This window comes from Panthera leo, chromosome B1, assembly GCF_018350215.1.
Source record: "Panthera leo isolate Ple1 chromosome B1, P.leo_Ple1_pat1.1, whole genome shotgun sequence".
In the NCBI taxonomy this organism is placed as follows: domain Eukaryota; kingdom Metazoa; phylum Chordata; class Mammalia; order Carnivora; family Felidae; genus Panthera; species Panthera leo.
The window spans coordinates 40179279-40200929 of record NC_056682.1 but is presented as its reverse complement, the minus strand read 5'-3'; the positions used below and the strand labels follow the sequence as shown (position 1 = coordinate 40200929).

Genomic DNA, 21651 nt, shown 5'->3' with positions numbered 1-21651 from the left:
GAAATAAAATCTTTAAAAAAAAAAAAATCTAAATAAATAAATAAATACTGATTGTAACTTTTCAAATCTTCAGTTGAAAGCAATCTGCTTTCTCTCACCTTTAGTTTTGTTTTTGTGACTGCTGTGTGTACATGTCCTATGGAAGTGGTCTGGAGAGCATTCCAGAGCCTCACAGCGAGCCAGCTTACTCTTCACAGGTTGCACATTGGGTCAGTGATGGAGGAGCAGAGGTTTTGCTTGGGGTCCTAGAATGTAAACTTGTCCTCTGTTGATAATGGAGACCTCTGATTATTATTTTTTTTAAGTAATTTTTTTGAAGTTATTTATTTAGAGTGAGAGAGCACAAGCAGGGGAAGAGCAGAGAGAGAGGGAGAGAGAGAATCCCAAGCAGGCTCCACACCGTCAGTGCAGAGTCTGATGTGGGGCTTGAACTCACAAATCGTGAACTCATGACCTAAGCTGAAACCTAGAGTCAGATGCTTACCTGACTGAGCCACCCAGGCATCCCAGACCTCTGATTATTTCTGATTTGACAGACCCAACACCAAAGCCCAGGCAGCTGTCAGCTCATGTTTATTGCTGGACAGGTTTATCACTGGACAGGTGAGGGAATATGCACACATGTTCAAAACAGGATGATTTTTTGAGATAAGGATTTGTGTTTTGTTCCTTGTGTGTTTCTTTCCTATATTTTCCAGGGCTCCTTATGTTTCCATGGACTCACAGCAGAAGCTGCATAAAGACAACTTCTCTTCCTGTTTATTTGATGTCTGCTTTCACTAAAAGTCTAAACTCACTGAAAAGATTATTTGAGGTTTCTAGAGTGGGAGGGAGACAAGATGAGTACAGGGGAAGCTGTAGGGGAGAAGGGTGAGAACTTTGCAAAAAACTGCAGAAGGGGCCAGAGGCTGGCTATCCCTGCAGCAGCCAGGACCACGCTGCCATGGTGGCACCGATGGAGGCAGCCGTCCTCAGGTGGCAGTGGCTGTGTGGAGGCTCAGAAAGGGGGCGTTCTATCACCCAGACCTCCGGTTCTGGCAGAACCAAGCTGAGGGGGGCACAACTGCCACTTCCAGAGGACCATGTGGGCCGGCCACCGACCCACCTGCTGTGGTCCAGATGGACTAGAGTCTGCAGAGCCCGCCCTGTATTTTGGGGACCACATAAGCCTTCCCGTTTCTTTCGCTACCCTAGATGAGAGGAGGGAGCTCCTGTAATGACTGAGACTGATTTCTTCTACCTGCTCAGTGGAAGGGCAAGCTTCATTTCATTTGATTCATTGAAATAAAGAAAGGTGACACTTCCTGCACCTCTGGGTTAGTGGCTAATTTACACCCGAGACAGTTGTAAATTCACAGCAGACCTGGAACACAATGCATAGGAAATCAGATGCAAAGGAAATCAATGTCTGATTGCTTCCTTCTTCCTCCTTTCTTCCAAGCAACACTCTCAAGCATTTCCCGTGATAGGCACTGGAGAGAAAGTGGAGATACAGGAACAAAAGAACAGAGCCTCGTCCTCAGGGGTTCTCAGAGAGGAGCAGAGTCCTACCTCCTCAGCCAGGGCTGTTTTGATTACATATTACTGAGCAGGGCCTGGGGTTTGATAATTGCTGATGGCACATAGTGTGGGCTTAATAAGAGAACATCAAGAAAATTTTTAATTGGATGAAATCAGTGTTAGAAAGTGGAGGACGGTCAGTAATGTATCCTACAGACTGAGAGGCACTTTCGTACTGAAAACTGAAGCAAGCCACGCCATACCGTTTGCACAGTTTTTTCTTCAGTGTAGCTTACTGGCAAGGGCAATCAGGAGAGCGAATGGACCAACCATCCAGGGCACTACGAAGCTATCTCCACTCCTATTCTGTGCAGCCATCCAGACCTTAATCCCCAGATTTTATGGAGTGAGGGGCATGGTGGTGTGGCCACAGGGTAGTTATCTAAGGTGGCACACCAGCCCGCCACAGAGGCTGTCTAATAGTTATCTAATATAGCTCCAGCTGTGCCCCAGAGGGACGCTCTACTAGTTACCTAAGATGGTGTCAGCTGTGCCCAGAAGGGCTGTTTACTAGTTATCTAACATGTTGCCACCTGTTCCCAGAGGCAAAAACAAGATGGAGGGCCAAAGATGGACTCAGTATTGCCCAAGTGGAGTTCCTCAGTGCCCTGGAGCCTGGGACTCCATCACCTGGTCCCCATCGGTACCTGCTCCCACCTGGCCATCTCCTGTATCCAGCCCTAACTTACAGTTGTCCATTCATTAGATTTGAATTTATGAGGGGTCCTCTGGGTGTGGACACCACTGAACTAGATGAAAATCTGATCTACTGTGAAGAAGGTGAATCAAAGAAAGAGTGGCATTATCAGCCTCCAAGTCCCATTAGGGAAACAACCAGACCAAGCTCCGACCACACTCTCTCCTGTAGAAGATAAGGTGGATCTGGTGGGCCCAAGGGAACGTCAGAGGATGCTCTGACGTTAGAACACATTAGTCATGAGAGGCACAGGATATATTCATTATTCTTTTTTGTCAATTGAGGTATAATAGACATCCAACATTATATCAGTTTCAGGTGTCGCTATTTGGACATATTGCAAATGGTCACAATAAGGCTAGTTGCCATCCATCAGCACACATAGTTACGAATCTTTTTTCTTGTGATGAGAACTTCTAAGATCTACTCTTCTAGCAACTCTCAAATATGCAATAGTATTACAAACTATAGTCACCATGCTGTACATTACCTCCCCGTGACTTATACCTGGAATTTTATACCTCTTAACCCCCTCATAGTCATTATTCCTAAGCTCCAAGTCCAAAATAAAGGGACAATAGAGGAATAATATGTATGAGAAACTTCTCACTAACTTCCGCGACGCATGTGATAAAACGTAGTTTTTCTCCTTTGCTCAGATCTCCAACCGTGAGCAAAATACCACAGAACATTCAGAAGTGGTCCAGCCTCATCCTTTCCCTTTTGCCCTGCATCTCCTTGTGAGAGAGCAGATTAATAAGTCAGGAGTTAGGACCCAGAGATACGTTTTAGACTTACACGCTCTGACAGCTCACTGGAAATCAATGAAGTGTAGTTTAAGAAGCATCGCACTGACGTGAGATGGTGTGAGACGGTCTTATTCCCACTTCAGGTGTCTCCCCCTCGGGTTCCACTTCGGATTTTGAACTACTGCATTTTCTTTTCAAAACCTCCCTTTCTGATGGAAATGCTATATTGTTACAAAGGAAGAAATTATCTTTCCTAGCCTGACATCATGATGCTGCCAGCCTTCATCCTGCTGCTCATTGTCCTTGGTGTCATTCCCTCAGGTAAGCTCAAGTTAGAGTAAATTAAAACTTCATCACCGCAAAACTATTTAAGCCAGGGAGGTGGAAATACGGTATTCATAATGTTAGGATGATAAAATGTAATGTATAGGCATCTTTAGGATAACTTTTAAAATGTGGCTCCAATGAGTAATTCTAGGAAATCTTTTATTGCTAAAGAAATCATCACACCTATGAATTCCATAATGTTTATGCTGTTGTCATTTACTGTGCTTTTGCTTTTGAATCATGAACTTGGTTGGAAGATATAAAAGCAGGAAAAATATTACCCAATGCCCTGAATGCTACTCAGAATTGTTAAAATATTTGGCACAGCAATTTACTACATCAACATTTTTATATCATATCTACTAATAATCACTATATCTGTGTGTATATTTTATCCCATCTATCCTGTAGACCTATCTACAAAGTTTAATTTGTGTGTAGATATATTTAGTATGTTTGTATATCACAATGAAGCAAAAGTATGTATCAAATGTCTATGAACATGTGTGAGTTTTCTGTGACTACTATCTACCTGAAAGTAGGGGAATTCTTAATAAAGGAAGAGAGCACGTAAAAGGAGAGAGGGAGAGACAGACAGAAGAGAAATGGAAAGAGGAAGAAAATAACTGAAAAGTTTAGGGGAGATGGTCATTTGCACCTGCCAGTTATCTGGGTTTGGGAATCAGTTCCCTTTTTATGTAACTTCAGAACACAAATCTTTTCCCATTGCAGCGGAAACCATTTAGAGCCAGGAGCCAGATGGCAAGAACACACTGTTGCCCCATTAGCAATTTGTATTCATTTCTTGCTAGTATTTTTGCCATGCTTGACTACTGCTATTTTCAGATGGAGAGCCAGAGGCACTGAGATCTGCCCAAGTCCTGAAATAAATCCTAGATTGAATAAATCCTAGATTGCAAATCTAGGCACGAACATACCTGAACATTATCATATCTTTAAAAATGTAGCCTTTCCTCATACTGGGGACTCAAAACCAGTAGTTTTTAAGTGCAGAGGGCATCACACCCACTTTCAAATATCACTAAATTTGGTTCCTGCAAAGTCTGAAATGCAGTTGGTCAGTCGTAAAAATAATCATCAACTTCTGTGTGTTTTAGCATACAATTAATACACATGTGTCTGATGTTTTTCTGCTTTAATGCGCTATCCTATTTACTGTGAAAGAATGGGTTCTTACCATTCTTTCCCTAGGGAAGTCACTCACTAGTAAGTGGGGGGAGTTGGCATAAACCCTCTTAGTTCATCTATGATCCTCTTCCTCACACAATTATGGTTACGTAAGAAAATTGGAATTAGAGGGGAGACTGGTACTCATTCTCCATTGCGTAGGCTGCAAGAGTTTGGGAATTTATACTGTGCTGTGGCTGTCTGTCACAGATCTATAATCAATCTATGTAATAACCTGTAGTAACTCTCACATTTGTGGATATTTCGAGATCCATTGGCATCTATTTCTATTTTCAGATCAGTACCACCTTTCCTTAAGTTTTGTAACTTTACTATTCATTGCAAAGGAAAAGGTTTCTTTTTGTTACACAAAACTACCTTTTCCAAATCACAAGGGGTAACCCCTCATTTTTATATTTCTGGCTTTGGTGGAAAGAATAATTGTGTATGGCCATGTGACATCTCTTCTGTTGCGAATTCATGCTTTGTGGGTTTGTGTCTGCTCCCAGAAACAGGGGACTGTCTCTTACTCATCTTCCCATCATTCTTACCACATGGTGACATGTGTTTATTCATTCAATAAATATTTACTGAGGGTGTCCTGTATCCTAGGAATGATTCCAGCATGGGATATGAGAAAGGGGGAAAAACAAAATCATTCTAATAAACTCTCACGCTAGCAAGAATCCATTCAATATTTATTATTTGATTTCACCCTGAGGGTGAGCTCTATGTGTTGACAGCAGAAGCCAGCCTATTTGTGGTATGATTTTTTTGGACAGGCTGGTGACAATAGAAGGACAAAACCAAAATATACCAAAAAGTGTCAAAACAAAAAAATGTGTCTCTCCCAACCATATTTGCTAAGGTTTAAAAGTCTTAATAACTTTTTTACTCTCTTAGCTAAGGATAAACAATGATGTTGTCTTCAATAAAACCATAAATAAGCATGTGAATTTTCACTGATTAAGTCTTATCAGTTATTTATACCTCAGCGTGCATGAACTTGTCAAAACTTTACAGAAAGTGTTTTTTTTTTTTTTTTAATGTTGATTTTTGAGAGAGAGAGAGAGAGAGAGAAAGCATGAGTGAGGCAGGGGCAGAGAGTGAAGGAAACAGGATCCAAAGTGGGCTCAGCACTGACAGCAGAGAGCCTGATGCAGGGCTTGATCTCATGAACCATGAGATCAAGACCTGAGCTGAAATCAAGAGTTGGACGCTCAACTGACTGAGCCACCCAGGTGCCCCAGAATGTGGGTTTTGATAACTGGGTGAGGAGAGACCAGAAAGTCTGAGAGCCTGAAGAAAGGAAAAGAAACATGGTCAAGAAGAATAAAGAGGCCAGAAGGTCAAGTTATAAGTTTCAAAGAAAATTTCTTTGCCTCAAGTTGGAATTGGGTACCTCATCCAAATCTCTCATGATTCCACTTATAGGGGTTGAGAGAGCCCTAACCTCCTCATGGGTAGTGAGTCCTGTCTAATCCCTTCATAGCTTCAGTTATCTTTACCCAGATGCCTCTTCTGTTGCAGTAAATGGCAGCCAGGAGCGATGTCCTCCAATCAATGGCACATCTTAAACATTGGCTCTTTTTTGTGTCTTCAGAATAGTAAATATTGGGCATTAATAGGTCATATTTTATGGGTGTTTCATGGACATAAAGCATGTGTGAGTTGGTAGGGGCTTACCAATCATCCACCATTTTATTGTTATTGGGAGAAGTTAAATGCCTTGCTTAATGAAGATTGCGTGGTTTGGAAACAAGACCAAAACTCATATATCTAAATCTGAGTCCAGTGGCTCTCAATGTTAAATAAATATTTGTTGGATTCTTGTTCTAACGAGTGACGAGTTTGGCAAGAGACTCCATGTCCAGAGCCAAGAGCAGAGTGCCCTCCTAGAGCACTTTCCCAGCCTGAGTTCCACATGGAGGAAATTACTGGAATCAGGCAGACAGTTCCCCATCTGTCTGATCACTTGCATGTGCTCTCCCTCTTCTTGCCTTCCACCTGCAGAGTTGCTTACATCGTCCCAAGAGAAATATTTTGACAAAGAAATTGAGACAAAGATTAAATAGGGAGAGGAGAAGAATAAAGGGGGCGAATCAGGATTTAAGGGAGCAATGAAATTCCTTTTTACCAAAAGAAATGGTGACAAGCTGTAACAGGCAGCACACATCCTCTGAAGATGTGCATTAGACTGTGCGTGTGTGAGTATGAGTCTGTGTGTGTGTGTGTGTGTGTGTGTGTGTGTAAGGGGTGCAAAGCAAGACTTAATGCAAGGAAAGGGAGGGGACCATGGTCAAGTCTGAAGCAGGATTGCTCCCACTATAAAGCATTGGGTGTCCATCTCTAAGGAGAGTGACCTCAGTGCCCATTCAAGGGACACCAGGGCCAAGCCAGCTGCCAGGTCCCAACTGCAGTAGAGGGAGATTGAGTTGGATTATGGAATACCATCACCAACATTGAGTGTCTGTCTACCATCAAACAAATATTATCTGCGACCTGGTTTTAGAATATCATTCTTCCTGGCAATAGATCGCTTTAAAGTAAAGTATTTTGGTAAATACAATACTAACAACAACACAGTAACAAAAAAAAGCAATAACAACAAATTTATGTTCAAAGACATGAACACATCTGCCACTCATTAACTAGGTTGACCCTGAGTAAGTCACTGCCCCTCTTGGCACCCCAGGATCTTCATCTGTAAAAAGAGGGACTTAGAACATCTTCAAAGTCCTTTCTAGCTCCATTGTCTTCACTTCGTCATCATTTCACTTGTCCTTCTTATTTAGTGCTGGTATTATTTATGAATACAAATGTTCTCCCATCCCTCCTTCATAAAGCGGGCTTCGGGAAATGCAAGCACCCACTCAGGGAGTCACTCAGCTTCCAAGAGCAGTTTGTTGACTTGTCAGTGCATTGCTGAGATGTATCTTAGAATATTGATCTTGTCTAATTTATTTAAAATACAAGTCCATTTGCAAAACTGGTTTACACACAGATTTTCAGGGATCCAGATATTCCTTAAAACAGATACCACTTGTCCTAGAAATCCTGAGAACATCTGCGATTCTACATCCTCTAGATCAGTGAGCTGGGGTCACTCTGCCTCCTCCTCCCTCTGTGCACAGAAAGTGCCATTGGAGCTTTTGTGCATTAACTCCTTCATTTGTTCTTTCCCCAAATATCACAAAGTATTTCTTGAGTCGCTAGTCTCAAAGAGTCAACAGTGGAAACAATTTCCTTTCGTTATAATGTTCTATTTTGCAAGGACAAACTAGAAAATTTCCAGAGCTATCGTCTACATCTGCTTCAGTAACATCAATGACCTCAACTTTTATTTGGGGAAGTTCAGGAAGGTTGAAGATTTAGGCAGAAAGCATTAAAACTTTGGCTTTTTTTTTTTTTTTTTTTTTTTTGGTAAGGTCTGTTTGGGTCTAGTCAGCTCAGTCTGCCATAACAAAATACCACAGACTGTGTGGCTGAACAGCAATTTATTTTCTCACGGTTCTGGAGCCTAGAAGTCCATGATCAAGGTGTCAGCAAAAATGGTCTCTGTGAGAATTCTCTTCCTGGCTTGTAAATAGCTGTCTTCTGGCAGTGTCCTTACCTGGCTTTTCCTCGTGCTTGCATGGGGAGAGAGAGCGCTCTCATGTCTCTTCCGCTTCTTATAAGGACACCAGTCCTATTGATTTAGGGCCCCACACTGATGACTTCATTTAGCCTTAGATACCTCCTTATAGGCTCTATCTCCAAATATAGTCACATTGGGGGTTAGGACTTCAACACAGGAATTTGAAGGCACACAAGTATTTAGTCCATAACGGCCAGTACAGATTTATGCTTTTTGTGCCTTGATTCAGACAACAGCTCACCCTCTGACATTGGCAACATGGGTCAAAACATACGAAGGTCCCTGAAAGAGCAAATCTGCTTATTTCCCTTTGGATCCCGACAAAGAGCAGGATCTAATCATTCTCACAGAGGGTACAGCTTTGAGGGTGGCAAGAGCTAGGGATTGTCAAGGTCATAATGTGTAAGTCTACCTCCCTGCAAACTGACAGTAAGATTTTCCTTCCAGGAAAGGGAGTTCAAAAGTACAATTTCTGTTCTCAGGATCCCTCTCATATGTCCAGAATTATAATGGCTTAGAGTTGTCCAAGCTAAGAGGTCCGTGTGTGTGTGTGTGTGTGTGTGTGTGTGTGTTGGTTCAGACGTTATTCAGTTGTTCTCATCCTTCCTGGAGTGTCTCCATCCATTGTGAGGTGGTGTCTTAAGTAAATTGTTCTCACTGGGCTGAACTGGGACACAAGGGCTTTTGGGGAAGGGCAGTACCCTTGGGTTCTTGGCCACTAGGACTACACTCAGATTCGTGTAACAATGGCCATAAGAGCCTATCCAAAAGGGAAGATTGTTTTTCTCACACACCAAGAAATTTGGAGGCGAGCGGTCCTGGGCTGGTTGATGGTCCTATAGTGCTATCAGGGTCCCGCGCTCTGTCTGCCCTTCTATTCTGCCATCTTATGTGTGTAGCTTTCATCAGGCTTGTGAGATACCTGGGTGGCCAGATCCCTAGATGCCATGTTCTAGCTCTAGGCAGGAAGAAAAGGGAGCAAAGGGTGAAAGATGAAAGGTGAAATGTGCATATTGGACCAAGTCCATCCTCTTCGACAGTATTTCCTACAAACCTCACCCTGTGGCTTCTGTTTGGATTTAAGTGGCATGTATATGTCGTATGGCCATCCCTAGCTGTAAGGGGTCTGAGAAGGGAACATTTTAAGCTGGCACCATTCAATTCTGAATAAACATAGCATCTGTTACTGAAAAAGAAAGGGTAAGTGGCTGTTGAGCAGGTAACCAGCAGTCACTGTCATGGTGCCCACCCAAAAATATTCTCCTGCCAGGGGAGGCCGAGGGAGGACAGCTGTGACCTCCCTGCTTCTCTCCCCTCCAGATAAATTCAGCTCTGGCCCAAATTCTCCAAACACCACTTAGCAAAGTAGCTCACTATGTTGCTGCACAAGGGTGTGCTCAGCAGTCATGATGTGCCAGGCCCCATGGAACTGGGAGACAGAAGTAAGAAAGGTTTCATGAAGCTGGCATTTTCCAATGGTCAGACAATAGACAAAGAAACATATAATATGTTCCAGTGCTCCCATGCAAGATAAAGCATCATTGAGGGGATAAAGTGTGAGGAGGGATTTTAGATTGTGTAACCCAGAAGGACCTTTCAAGGAGATGACATTTGAGCAAAGATGGGACAAAATGAAGGAATGAGCATGGATTCCTCTTCAGGGCAAGAGTCTTCCCCAAACAGAAGCCTACAGGCATGTTCTAGAAAGAGCAGATGTACCTGAAGCTCTGGGGGGGAGGGGGGAGGGCAGAGTGGGAGAGGATAGGGGCCATACAAGGGCCTGGGAAACCATGGCAACGATGTGAGATGTCTGTCTGCATTTGATGGGAAACCATTTGTAGGATTTGGGCAGGAACTTACATAAACCTCTTCTGCCTTTAAGAGCTGGTTCCATCTGCTGAGCAGGAAATGAACTGTAAAGGGGGCAAGAGTGGAAGGCAGGAAGAAGGAGCACAAGAATCCAAGAGAGATGATGGAACTTGTGACTCAGGTGGTACCAGTGGAGATGGTGGGAAAGAATAAGAGTTATGATGTATTTTGAAGGAAGTTAAGACCAGATGTGGGGTAGGGAATTCGTGAAGTTCAGCCTGAGCAGGTGAACACTCCATCCCTCAGGAGGCTTGGGGGAATTTCAACTCCTACCTTCCCTCCACTTCCAGTAAGGTTTTGCAGAGTGCTGTCCTGGCAGCCACCCAGCTGACCTGCTCCTTCGTGCTGCTCTGCTTGTTAAGAACTGAAGTATCAAAGTTTGAGAACAGTTAGCTTTTTTTTTCCAGTTTATGTATTTATTTTGAGAGAGCGAGGGGGAGGGAAGGGGGGAAGAGGCAGAGAGAGAGGGAGAGAGAGAATCCCAAAGAGGCTTTGTGCTGTGCACAAAGATCACATGAGATCACGACCTGAGCCGAAATCAAGAGTCCAATGCTTAACCGACTGAGCCGCCCAGGCTCCCTGAGAACAGTTAGCTTTTCAGATAACTAAGCACAAACATAAGCTCTCTCCATCATTCATTTGCATCTTCATATACTTTTTGGAACATAAGAGAAAGGGGTGGGAGCAGCCCGAGTATGTAACCCATCTTATTGACACCTCTGTTTACCCCTAGGAGCATTATGAGTGGGTTTCAAACTTCCAGTTACAAAAAAATAAGTCACAGAGATGAAAAGTACAGCATAGGGAATACAGTCAATAAGACAGTAATAACATTGTTTGGTGACAAATCGTAATTGCACTTACTATGATGAGCACTGAGTATTGTACATAATTGTTGAATCATTATGTTGTATACCTGAAATTAATATACTACTGTAGGCTATTTATGGTTCAATTTTTTTAAAAAAGGGTGCATTTTGAATTGCTACTCCCTTAGTAAAGTGAAGTTCTCGTGTACATACTAGGAATGTTTGCTCTTCTTCCTGCTAAGAATCTTTGGGTTTTACTGGGTAAACTTCGGGGTGTCTGGTACATGATCATTGCCCATCATGTGTCACTCAGCAGAAGAAAAGGTTTCCTACGGTAAGCCATACAGTGCAGAATGAGTTGTTGTAGGAGATTAATAGGGCACTGGATATATGAAGAAAGGGGCTATATCTAAAACAGCAATAATAACAGCACCTGGGTGGCACAGTCCATTAAGCATCCAACTTTTGATCTCATGGTTCATGAGTTTGAGCCCCCTGTGGGGCTCTACACTGAGCATGGCGCCTGCTTGGGATTCTCTCTCTCCCTCGCTCTCTGCTTCTCCCATGCTCATTCTCTCTCTCTCGAAGTAAATAAGTAAACTTAAAAAAAAAACAAAACCCAGCAACAATAAAGCTGCCATGTTTTATGTTTGATAGCATAACACTGAAAAGAAACAAAACGTATCTCTAGACTGCCTTCCTAGACCATTTCTTCAGCCTGAGGGTCAAAGCTTGAAGTTGGGGTGTTTCTTGGGCTCTCGGACATGTAGGGGCGGAGAGGAGTGTTAGAACCTGGTTCTTGACCAGGGAAGGTCTTTGTAAGGGAAGACTTCCTCAGGAGGAAGGAAAAAGAACAGCACAGGGGATGTGGTAGGTGCTCAGTGGATATGTGTGCTCAATGGATACGTGCCAAATGCATGAAAAATGGCCCTGACATATTCCTGTCATTGGATTATTCATTAAATATATATAAAATAAGCATGTGCTGTGGGCTGGCACTAGTCTAGGTGCTGGATAAACATCATCAAATAAAATGGATACCATGTCTGCCATCATGGAGCTCAAGGGAAGGACAGATGATGACAGGTATTCAACACATTGTGGTAAGGACATGATGGAGCCAGATAGGGTGCAGTAGTGGACGATAGCACAGGGGCAGAGACCATGTCTGTAAGGAGGTGGCATCTCAGATGAGATGTGAGGTTGAGGGTAAGGGGGTGGCTGTGGGTGATTGTTTGGGGATCAAGGTGCTGACCTCATGGTGGGAAAATCCCATGAGAGAGCAAAGCTCTGGGTAAAGCATAGAACCTACTTTCAGCTATGTGTTGTGGGCATGGTGAATGGTTAGGGAACCCCTGTATATGCAAAGCTGCCTTTGCTGAACACCTGAAGGTTCAGGCCACAGGATGCTAAACCAGCCATTATACTTTTCCCATTAATTCAGGTTTCACTCGTGATCTTACAGCTGCTGCAGGATTCAGTTCAATTGCTGAAAATGAAGACGCCCTCCTCAGACGCTTATTCCAAGATTATCAGAAATGGGTTCGTCCTGTATTAAATTCTAATGACACCATAAAAGTATATTTTGGATTGAAAATATCTCAGCTTGTGGATGTGGTGAGTAATCCTTGGCACTAAGCTAAAAAGAACATGCATTCCTTAACCTGTTTGTGAATCTAAGACTTTATTTTGTTTTCTTTCCCCATGTCTACCATTTCAATTTTAAAAATAACTTACTGTGAGAGAAAATCTGCCCCAAGAGCCCAGTGAAATGACCCGAGGAAGGAATGAGAAGTGCTAGAGAGTAAATTTTCATTGCGGCACTATGAGTGTGCACCTCTTTGCTGGGGGGTGGATATGGTTGTTAAGACAGGCATTGTCCCTGGCGGGTTTGCTGAGAACCAGGATGAGCACCCAGGGAGAACAGAGGAGATGGAGAGAAGAGAGAACTGAGCAGAGGGCTCATTAGTGTCCCCTGGGCTGATTCGGTGTCACCCGAACTGCGTGAGGGCTGGCAGGGGTGTCTACAGGGAGAGAGGGCAGATGCTGCCAGCACCCCCGTGAGCGCTTGGTGACCCATCACCCTCCTGAATCCCCTCAGGACTCCACCTGTTCCCCTGACACCACCTAGACCTTAACATTCTCTGCTCATTTTCCTGTTGGGCTCCCACTTCTGACATGATTGCGTTCCTGGGAAACCAGTGAACGTTAAGCCAGTTCTGCAAAGTCATTCTGGTGCGGTCCCCAAAGTCCCAGAATAATCGTCTCCTGTTTCCTAAATCTCCTGCCCTACCAGTTGCACACTCACCTACCTCAGCTGACTCAATGCCCAAGGATTCCTTCTAGAAAATCATGCAAAACCGATCTCTGATATAACTAATATTCATTTTTACTTTGCGGCCTTACCATACTTTCTGGGTTATGCAATTAAAAAAAATTTTTTTTATTTGAGAGAGAGAGAGCAAGTCAGGGAGAGGGGCAGAGGGAGAAAAAGAGAGAATCCCAAGCAGACTCCACACACAGCACAGAGCCTGATGCAGGACTTGGTCCCACGACCCTGGGATCATGACCTGAGTTGAAATCAAGAGTCAGACACTCAACCAACTAAGACACATAGGCACCCCTGGGTTATGCGATTTTGGATAAATATCACCATAATGAGCTGCTATTTGCTTTAATTATTATTTTTTATTTTAAGCAAAGGGAGGTCTTTCTGACAAAATAAATCTCAAAGACTTCACTTAATTTGAATTTACATTTTTCTAATTGCCATTTTCTTAGGATGAAAAGAATCAACTGATGACAACAAATGTGTGGCTCAAACAGGTAACTGTCAATCCAAGCATGATATCTGCTAACCTAATTATTTCCATTCTTTTCTATTTAGAAAGACTCTAAATAATATTTGAAAAATAATTATCTTACACAGCATATTGGGTTCCTCAGTAAGATATCTGGGAATGGTTAGGAAGGGTCTATTAATTTTCATTTCCTTTTGCAAGAGTGGGAGAGCTGGTCCTGGAGGCTCAAAGGCATACCCCAAGCAGACTCTGACACGGAGGCCTGGGCCCGCTCCCTGGCTACTTGGAGTAAGTGGGGAAAGATTGCAGAGCGCAGTTCTCCCACCCCCCCCCCACCCCCACCCCCCCTGTTTCCTGCACCCCTCCCCCCTCCGTTTAGGGCACTGCAACTGGAGCAGGCAACCAGGGATCTTAAACTGTCTTTCATCCCCACTGGTCCTCCACAGGATGACTCTTCCCCTAATGTTTCCTCTTGCTCCCTTTCTAGAAAGAGAAAACAGGTAGGACAGAACAAAGTGAATTTCAGAACAAAGTAAAGCCTGAAACAAAATAATGAATACATATTTTCCCGGTATAACTAAAAAGGCATTTGTTTGTTTGTTTTTTTTAATTTTTTAATGTTTGTTTTTGAGAGTGAGAGAGACAGAGCATGAGTGGGGCAAGGGCAGAGAGAGAGGGAGACACAGAATCCCAAGCAGGCTTCAGGCTCTGAGCTGTCAGCACAGAGCCTGACATGGGGCTCGAACTCATGAACCACAAGATCATGACCTGAGCTGAAGTCGGACGCTTAACTGACTGAGCCACCCACGTGCCCCAAAAGGCATTTGTTTTTAAAAGAGGGAACACAAGGAGGGGAGAGAGAGAGAGAGAGAGAGAGAGAGAGAGAGAAAGCAGGTTCCACACCCAGCATGGAGACGCAAGGCTCAATCTCACAACTCCGAGATCATGACCCAAGCAGAAATAGTCAGACACTTAAGACTTAGCCACCAAGGCACTCCCTCACCCCTGCTTGAACTCACAACCATGAGATTAAGACCTGAGCTGAGATCAAGAGTCGGAGTCCTAACCGACTGAGCCCCCCAGGCACCCCTAAAAAAGGCATTTTGAATTATTTTTAGCTCTCTGCTTAGATGATTGCTTTTAGCTTGATTATAGCCTGTTTCCTAAGCATCTGTTCAGAGGGGCTTGACCTAAAGTTGTCAGGGAATAACTACCCTTCAAAGCCTACTTTTGCATATGTGACATAAAGGACAAAATACTGAAAGGAGGTGAGAAGTTTGGTTTCATTGGTTGTTTTTTGTTGTTATTGTTATTAGCAATTACTCATTTTTCACTGAATGTCCAGCTATGGCTTATTCTCCCACAGACTTCAAATCTTCCTGGTGAGGATGTCCTAATATCTCACTTGATGTTAACATACATACATAATATTTTTTGTCTGTTTATATTAAAGTTAATTACCTATTCAAATTCAGGAGACATTGTTCAGTTCTGCTAATGGTTTATAGGAACAGTGAGTGGAGATTGTAGGAAGATTCCCTTGTCTTCATTTAGTGCCATTATATATCTCCCACACAAAAACTTTAGTCAGAGTTACAGAATTATTACCATTTTTACTAGTCTCTAGTCTTCCGATTTTTAAACTGGTAGGTATGTTAGCAAGTTATGAAACGAATCTGCGTATTATTTTACATGCAAATAAAAAATGGCCAGAAGAGGGGCGCCTGGGTGGTTCAATTGGTTAAGCACCTGGCTCTTGACTTCGGCTCAGGTCATGATCTCACGGTTTATCAGTTTGAACCCTGAGTCAGGCTGTGTGCTGGCAGCTCGGAGCCTGCTTGGGATTTTCTCTCTCTCCCTCTCTCTCTCTGCCCCTCCTCTGCTTGTGCTCTGCTTCTCTCTTTCTCTCTCAAAATAAATAAATAAACATGAAAAAAGAATTTTAAATCCAGGAGAAAATAATAAGCCAGTAATGTGGATATAAAAATATGATTTACTTACTTACTTACTTATTTTTTTTTAAACTTTCTAAATCATATATATTTGGTTTTTTTAATATATGAAATTTATTGTCAAATTGGTTTCCATACAACACCCAGTGCTCATCCCAAAAGATGCCCTCTTCAATGCCCATCACCTACCCTTCCCTCCCTCCCACCCCCCCATCACCCCTCAGTTTGTTCTCAGTTTTTAAGAGTCTCTTATGATTTGGCTCTCTCCCACTCTAACCTCATTTTCTTTTCCTTCCCCTCCCCCATGGGTTTCTGTCAAGTTTCTCAGGATCCACATAAGAGTGAAAACATATGGTATCTGTCTTTCTCTGTATGGCTTATTTCACTTAGCATCACACTCTCCCGTTCCATCCACGTTGCTACAAAGGGCCATATTTCATTCTTTCTCATTGCCACATAGTACTCCATTGTGTATATAAACCACAATTTCTTTATCCATTCATCAGTTGATGGACATTTAGGCTTTTTCCACAATTTGGCTATTGTTGAGAGTGCTGCTATAAACATTGGGGTACAAGGGCCCCTATGCATCAGTACTCCTGTATCCCCTGGGTAAATTCCTAGCAGTGCTATTGCGGGGTCATAGGGTAGGTCTATTTTTAATTTTTTGAGGAACCTCCACACCGTTTTCCAGAGTGGCTGCATCAATTTGCATTCCCACCAACAGTGCAAGAGGGTTCCCGTTTCTCTACATCCTCTCCATCCTCTATAGTCTCCTGATTTGTTCATTTTGGCCACTCTGACTGGCGTAAGGTGATATCTGAGTGTGGTTTTGATTTGTACTTCCCTGATGAGGAGCGATGTTGAGCATCTTTTCATGTGCCTGTTGGCCATCTGGATGTCTTCTTTAGAGAAGTGTCTATTCATGTTTTCTGCCCATTTCTTCACTGGGTTATTTGTTTTTCAGGTGTGGAGTTTGGTGAGCTCTTTATAGATTTTGGATACTAGCCCTTTGTCTGATATGTCATTTGCAAATATCTTTTCCCATTCCATTGGTTGCCTTTTAGCTTTGTTGATTGTTTCCTTTGCTGTGCAGAAGCTTTTTATCTTGATGAGGTCCCAATAGTTCATTTTTGCTTTTAATTCCCTTGCCTTTGGGGATGTGTCAAGTAAGAAATTGCTACGGCTGAGGTCAGAGAGGTCTTTTCCTGCTTTCTCCTCTAGTGTTTTGATGGTTTCCTGTCTCACATTCAGGTCCTTTATCCATTTTGAGTTTATTTTTATGAATGGTGTAAGAAAGTGGTCTAGTTTCATTCTTCTGCTTGTTGCTGTCCAGTTCTCCCAGCACCATTTGTTAAAGAGACTGTCTTTTTTCCATTGGATATTCTTTCCTGCTTTGTCAAAGATGAGTTGGCTATACTTTTGTGGGTCTAGTTCTGGGGTTTCTATTCTACTCCATTGGTCTATGTGTCTGTTTTTGTGCCAATACCATGCTGTCTTGATGATTACAACTTTCTAGTAGAGGCTAAAGTCTGGGATTGTGATGCCTCCTGCTTTGGTCTTCTTCTTCAAAATTACTTTGGCTATTCGGGGCCTTTTGTGGTTCCATATGAATTTTAGGATGGCTTGTTCTAGCTTCGAGAAGAATGCTGGTGCAATTTTGATTGGGACTGCATTGAATGTGTAGATAGCTTTGGGTAGTATTGACATTTTGACAATATTTATTCTTCCAATCCATGAGCACGGAATATTTTTCCATTTCTTTATATCTTCTTCAATTTCCTTCATAAGCTTTCTATAGTTTTCAGCATACAGGTCTTGTACATCTTTGGTTAGATTTATTCCTAGGTATTTTATGCTTCTTGGTGCAATTGTGAATGGGATCAGTTTCTTTATTTGTCTTTCTGTTGCTTCATTATTGGTGTATAAGAATGCAACCGATTTCTGTACATTGATTTTCTATCCTGCGACTTTGCTGAATTCATGTATCAGTTCTAGCAGACTTTTGGTGGCATCTATTGGGTTCTCCACATATATTATCATGTCATCTGCAAAAAGTGAAAGCTTGACTTCATCTTTGCCAATTTTGATGCCTTTGATTTCCTTTTGTTGTCTGATTGCTGATGCTAGAACTCCCAACACTATGTTAAACAACAGCGGTGAGAGTGGACATCCCTGTCGTGTTCCTGATCTCAGGGAAAAAGCTCTCAGTTTTTCCCCATTGAGGATGATGTTAGCTGTGGGCTTTTCATAAATGGCTTTTATGATGTTTAAGTATGTTCCTTCTATCCTGACTTTCTCGAGGGTTTTTATTAAGAAAGGATGCTGAATTTTGTCAAATGCTTTTTCTGCATCGATTGACAGGATCATATGGTTCTTATCTTTTCTTTTATTAATGTGATGTATCGCGTTGGTTGATTTGCGAATGTTGAACCACCTCTGCATCCCAGGAATGAATCCCACTTGATCATGGTGAATAATTCTTTTTACAAGCTGTTGAATTTGATTTGCTAGTATCCTATTGAGAATTTTTGTATCCATATTCATCAGGGATATTGGCCTGTAGTTCTCTTTTTTTACAGGGTCTCTGTCTGGTTTAGGAATCAAAGTAATACTGGCTTCATAGAATGAGTCTGGAAGTTTTCCTTCCCTTTCTATTTTTTGGAATAGCTTGAGAAGGATAGGTATTATCTCTGCTTTAAATGTCTGGTAGAATTCCCCTGGGAAGCCATCTGGTCCTGGACTCTTATTTGTTGGGAGATTTTTGATAACTGATTCAATTTCTTCGCTGGTTATGGGTCTGTTCAAGCTTTCTATTTCCTCCTGTTTGAGTTTTGGAAGTGTGTGGGTGTTTAGGAATTTGTCCATTTCTTCCAGGTTGTCCAGTTTGTTGGCATATAATTTTTCATAGTATTCCCTGATAATTGCTTGTATTTCTGAGGGATTGGTTGTAATAATTCCATTTTAATTCATGATTTTATCTATTTGGGTCATCTCCCTTTTCTTTTTGAGAAGCCTGGCTAGAGGTTTATCAATTTTGTTTATTTTTTTCAAAAAACCAACTCTTGGGGCGCCTGGGTGGCTCAGTCGGTTAAGTGTCCGACTTCAACTCAGGTCACGATCTTGCAGTCTGTGAGTTAGAGCCCCGCGTCAGGCTCTGGGTTGATGGCTCAGAGCCTGGAGCCTGCTTCGGATTCTGTGTCTCCCTCTCTCTCTGCCACTCCCCCATTCATGCTCTGTCTCTCTCTGTCTCAAGAATAAATAAACGTTAAAAAAAAATTAAAAAAAAAACAACTCTTGGTTTCATTGATCTGCTCTACAGTTTTTTTAGATTCTATATTGTTTATTTCTGCTCTGATCTTTATTATTTCTCTTCTTCTGCTGGGTTTAGGGTGTCTTTGCTGCTCTGCTTCTATTTCCTTTAGGTGTGCTGTTAGATATTGTATTTGGGATTTTTCTTGTTTCTGGAGATAGGCCTGGATTGCAATGTATTTTCCTCTCAGGACTGCCTTTGCTGCATCCCAAAGCGTTTGGATTGTTGTATTTTCATTTTCATTTGTTTCCATATATTTTTAAATTTCTTCTCTAATTGCCTGGTTGACCCATTCATTCTTTAGTAGGGTGTTCTTTAACCTCCATGCTTTTGGAGGTTTTCCAGACTTTTTCCTGTGGTTGATTTCAAGCTTCATCGCATTGTGGTCCGAAAGTATGCATGGTATGATCTCAATTCTTGTATATTTATGAAGGGCTGTTTTGTGACCCAGTATGTGATCTATCTTGGAGAATGTTCCATGTGCACTCGAGAAGAAAGTATATTCTGTTGCTTTGGGATGCAGAGTTCTAAATATATCTGTCAAGTCCATCTGATCCAATGTATCATTCAGGGCCCTTGTTTCTTTATTGACCATGTGTCTAGATGATCTATCCATTGTTGTAAGTGGGGTATTAAAGTCCCCTGCAATTACCACATTCTTGTCAATAAGGTTCCTTATGTTTGTGAGTAATTGTTTTATATATTTGGGGGCTCCCATATTCGGCACATAGACATTTATAATTGTTAGTTCTTCTTGATGGATAGACCCTGTAATTATTATATAATGCCCTTCTTTATCTCTTGTTACAGCCTTTAATTTAAAGTCTAGTTAGAAATCAGTATGGCTACTCCAGCTCTCTTTTGACTTCCATTATAAAAATACGATTTAAATAAGCATATTTTTTCTATGTACCTGTCTCTTTCCTCAGCGATGTATTCCACGTTTGCAAGTTACAGGCTGTGGAATTCACAGGTATTTTGAATTAATAAAAATCAGTAAGAAGTGTTGTATTCGGCCTTGCAGGGGAGAGAATAAAAACTTTTAAAGTGCAAATAGGTTTAAGAAGTTAACAGAAATAAAACAAAAAAACTTCTCACTGCTTCACACACATGCCCTTCCCCAACTGCTCCTTGAGGTTAAACTTTTATTAATCTTTCACATAAAACAGTGGTCCAGGGGCTCTTGGCCTTTAATATTGGTACTTTTCACTTTTCTTGAGGTTTTGAAAACATGAGCTCATTTCAGTGAGAGACAACAAGAAGTCACAGCTCCTCTGACCTTAGCCACGACTTTGGAAATGACTTCCAGCAAAGTTAGGCCACCAGCATCATCGTGGCCTGGTGAATGCCTCCAGGTCAACACAGAGTCAAAACCTAAAAATCTCCAATACCCAAAACAGAGCAAGAGAAATCGTAGGAGTGGGGCAAGCTGACACTCGCAAAAGCCAGCCTGCTGACTTAGGTTCCATTTTTTAGAAGTCACAATAATACTAGACTTTTTCTCATTAAAATATAGTAGCACACAGTGTCACATTAGTTTCAGGTGTACAGCATCGTAATCCGACAAGCCTATACCTTATGCTATGTTCACAAATGCAGCTACCGTCTGTCACCATGCAAAGCTATTACAGTACCGTTGACCATATTCCCCATGCTGTACTTTTTATCCCCGTGACTTATTCATTCCATAACTGGAAATCTGTATCTCCTACCCTGCTTCACCCTTTTTGCCTAACCCTCCCCCACCCCCCTCCCCTCAGGCAACCATCACTTTGTTCTCTGTATCTGGATCTGTTTCAGCTGTTTTGTTTGTTCGTTTTTTAGATTCCACATATAAGTGAAATCACATGGTATTTGTCTCTCTCCATCTGATTTATTTCACTTAGCATTATACTCTCAAGTCCACCATGTAGCAAGACCTCATTCTTTTTTATGGCTGAGTAATATTCCATTGTGTATATATACCACACCTTCTTTATCTATTCATTTATTGATTGACCTTTGGGTTTCCATATCTTGGCCATTGTAAATAATGTTGCAATAAACATAGGGGTGCATGTATATTTTTAAATTAGTGTTTTCATTTTCTTTGGGTAAATACCTGATCATCTGATACTTCTATTTTTAATTTTTTGAGGAACCTCCACACTGTTTTCCACAGTGACTGCACTAGTTTACATTTCTACCAACAGTGCATGAGGGTTCCCTTTTTTCCACATCCTCGCCAGTACTTGCTATTTCTTGTCTATTTAATTTTAGCCAGAGAATAATGGACTTTCATTGCATTTGATTTGCAAAAGGTTGTCATCTCTCTTCTCTCATTTACATTTCTCAACCACTCGGAATTAGCAAGGCAGGTATCACATTACCCCTGCCTACAGAGACAGAAGGTTCTAGTGATTGATCTGGCTGGAGTCTCGGTTTCCCCGGTTGCGGTCTTCTCTGCTATATCCAGCCTCTGCACTAAACATTAAGCCCTGCTTCTAAATCATGGGAAAAGCCAAAGTATGAGAAACCTCTGTGCATTTCATTGAACCACAGAGAATATTATCATAGCTATCCTGCTCACACAGATTGGATTGGGAGTGCAATGTCATGTACACGCCACGTATGGCACAAACACTATGGGAGCAAAAAGGAAAGATGAATTCTACAGCATGGTGGCAGGCAGGGAGGCTGCATGGAATAGGAGGCACTTAACTCCATCAGGCTGTGATCTACATTTTTATTTTTTAAATTTTAAATTCTT

The 21651-nt window shown here is 42.0% G+C and overlaps 1 protein-coding gene across 2 annotated transcripts in view; it reads left to right on the top strand.

Moving 5' to 3' along the window:
- The first annotated feature begins 3247 nt into the window (after window positions 1-3247).
- CHRNB3 (cholinergic receptor nicotinic beta 3 subunit) overlaps window positions 3248-21651 on the top strand; it is a 31827-nt gene continuing 13423 nt past the window's right edge. Inside the window, exons 1-3 of one of the 2 annotated variants that reach the window (XM_042933863.1) lie at window positions 3248-3327; window positions 12302-12453; window positions 13618-13662. In XM_042933863.1, the coding sequence (XP_042789797.1) occupies window positions 3273-3327; window positions 12302-12453; window positions 13618-13662 (252 nt within the window). In that variant the 5' untranslated portion in view covers window positions 3248-3272. Of the gene's footprint in view, window positions 3328-12280; window positions 12454-13617; window positions 13663-21651 lie in introns of both variants that reach the window. The other variant, XM_042933861.1, reaches the window with a different exon arrangement.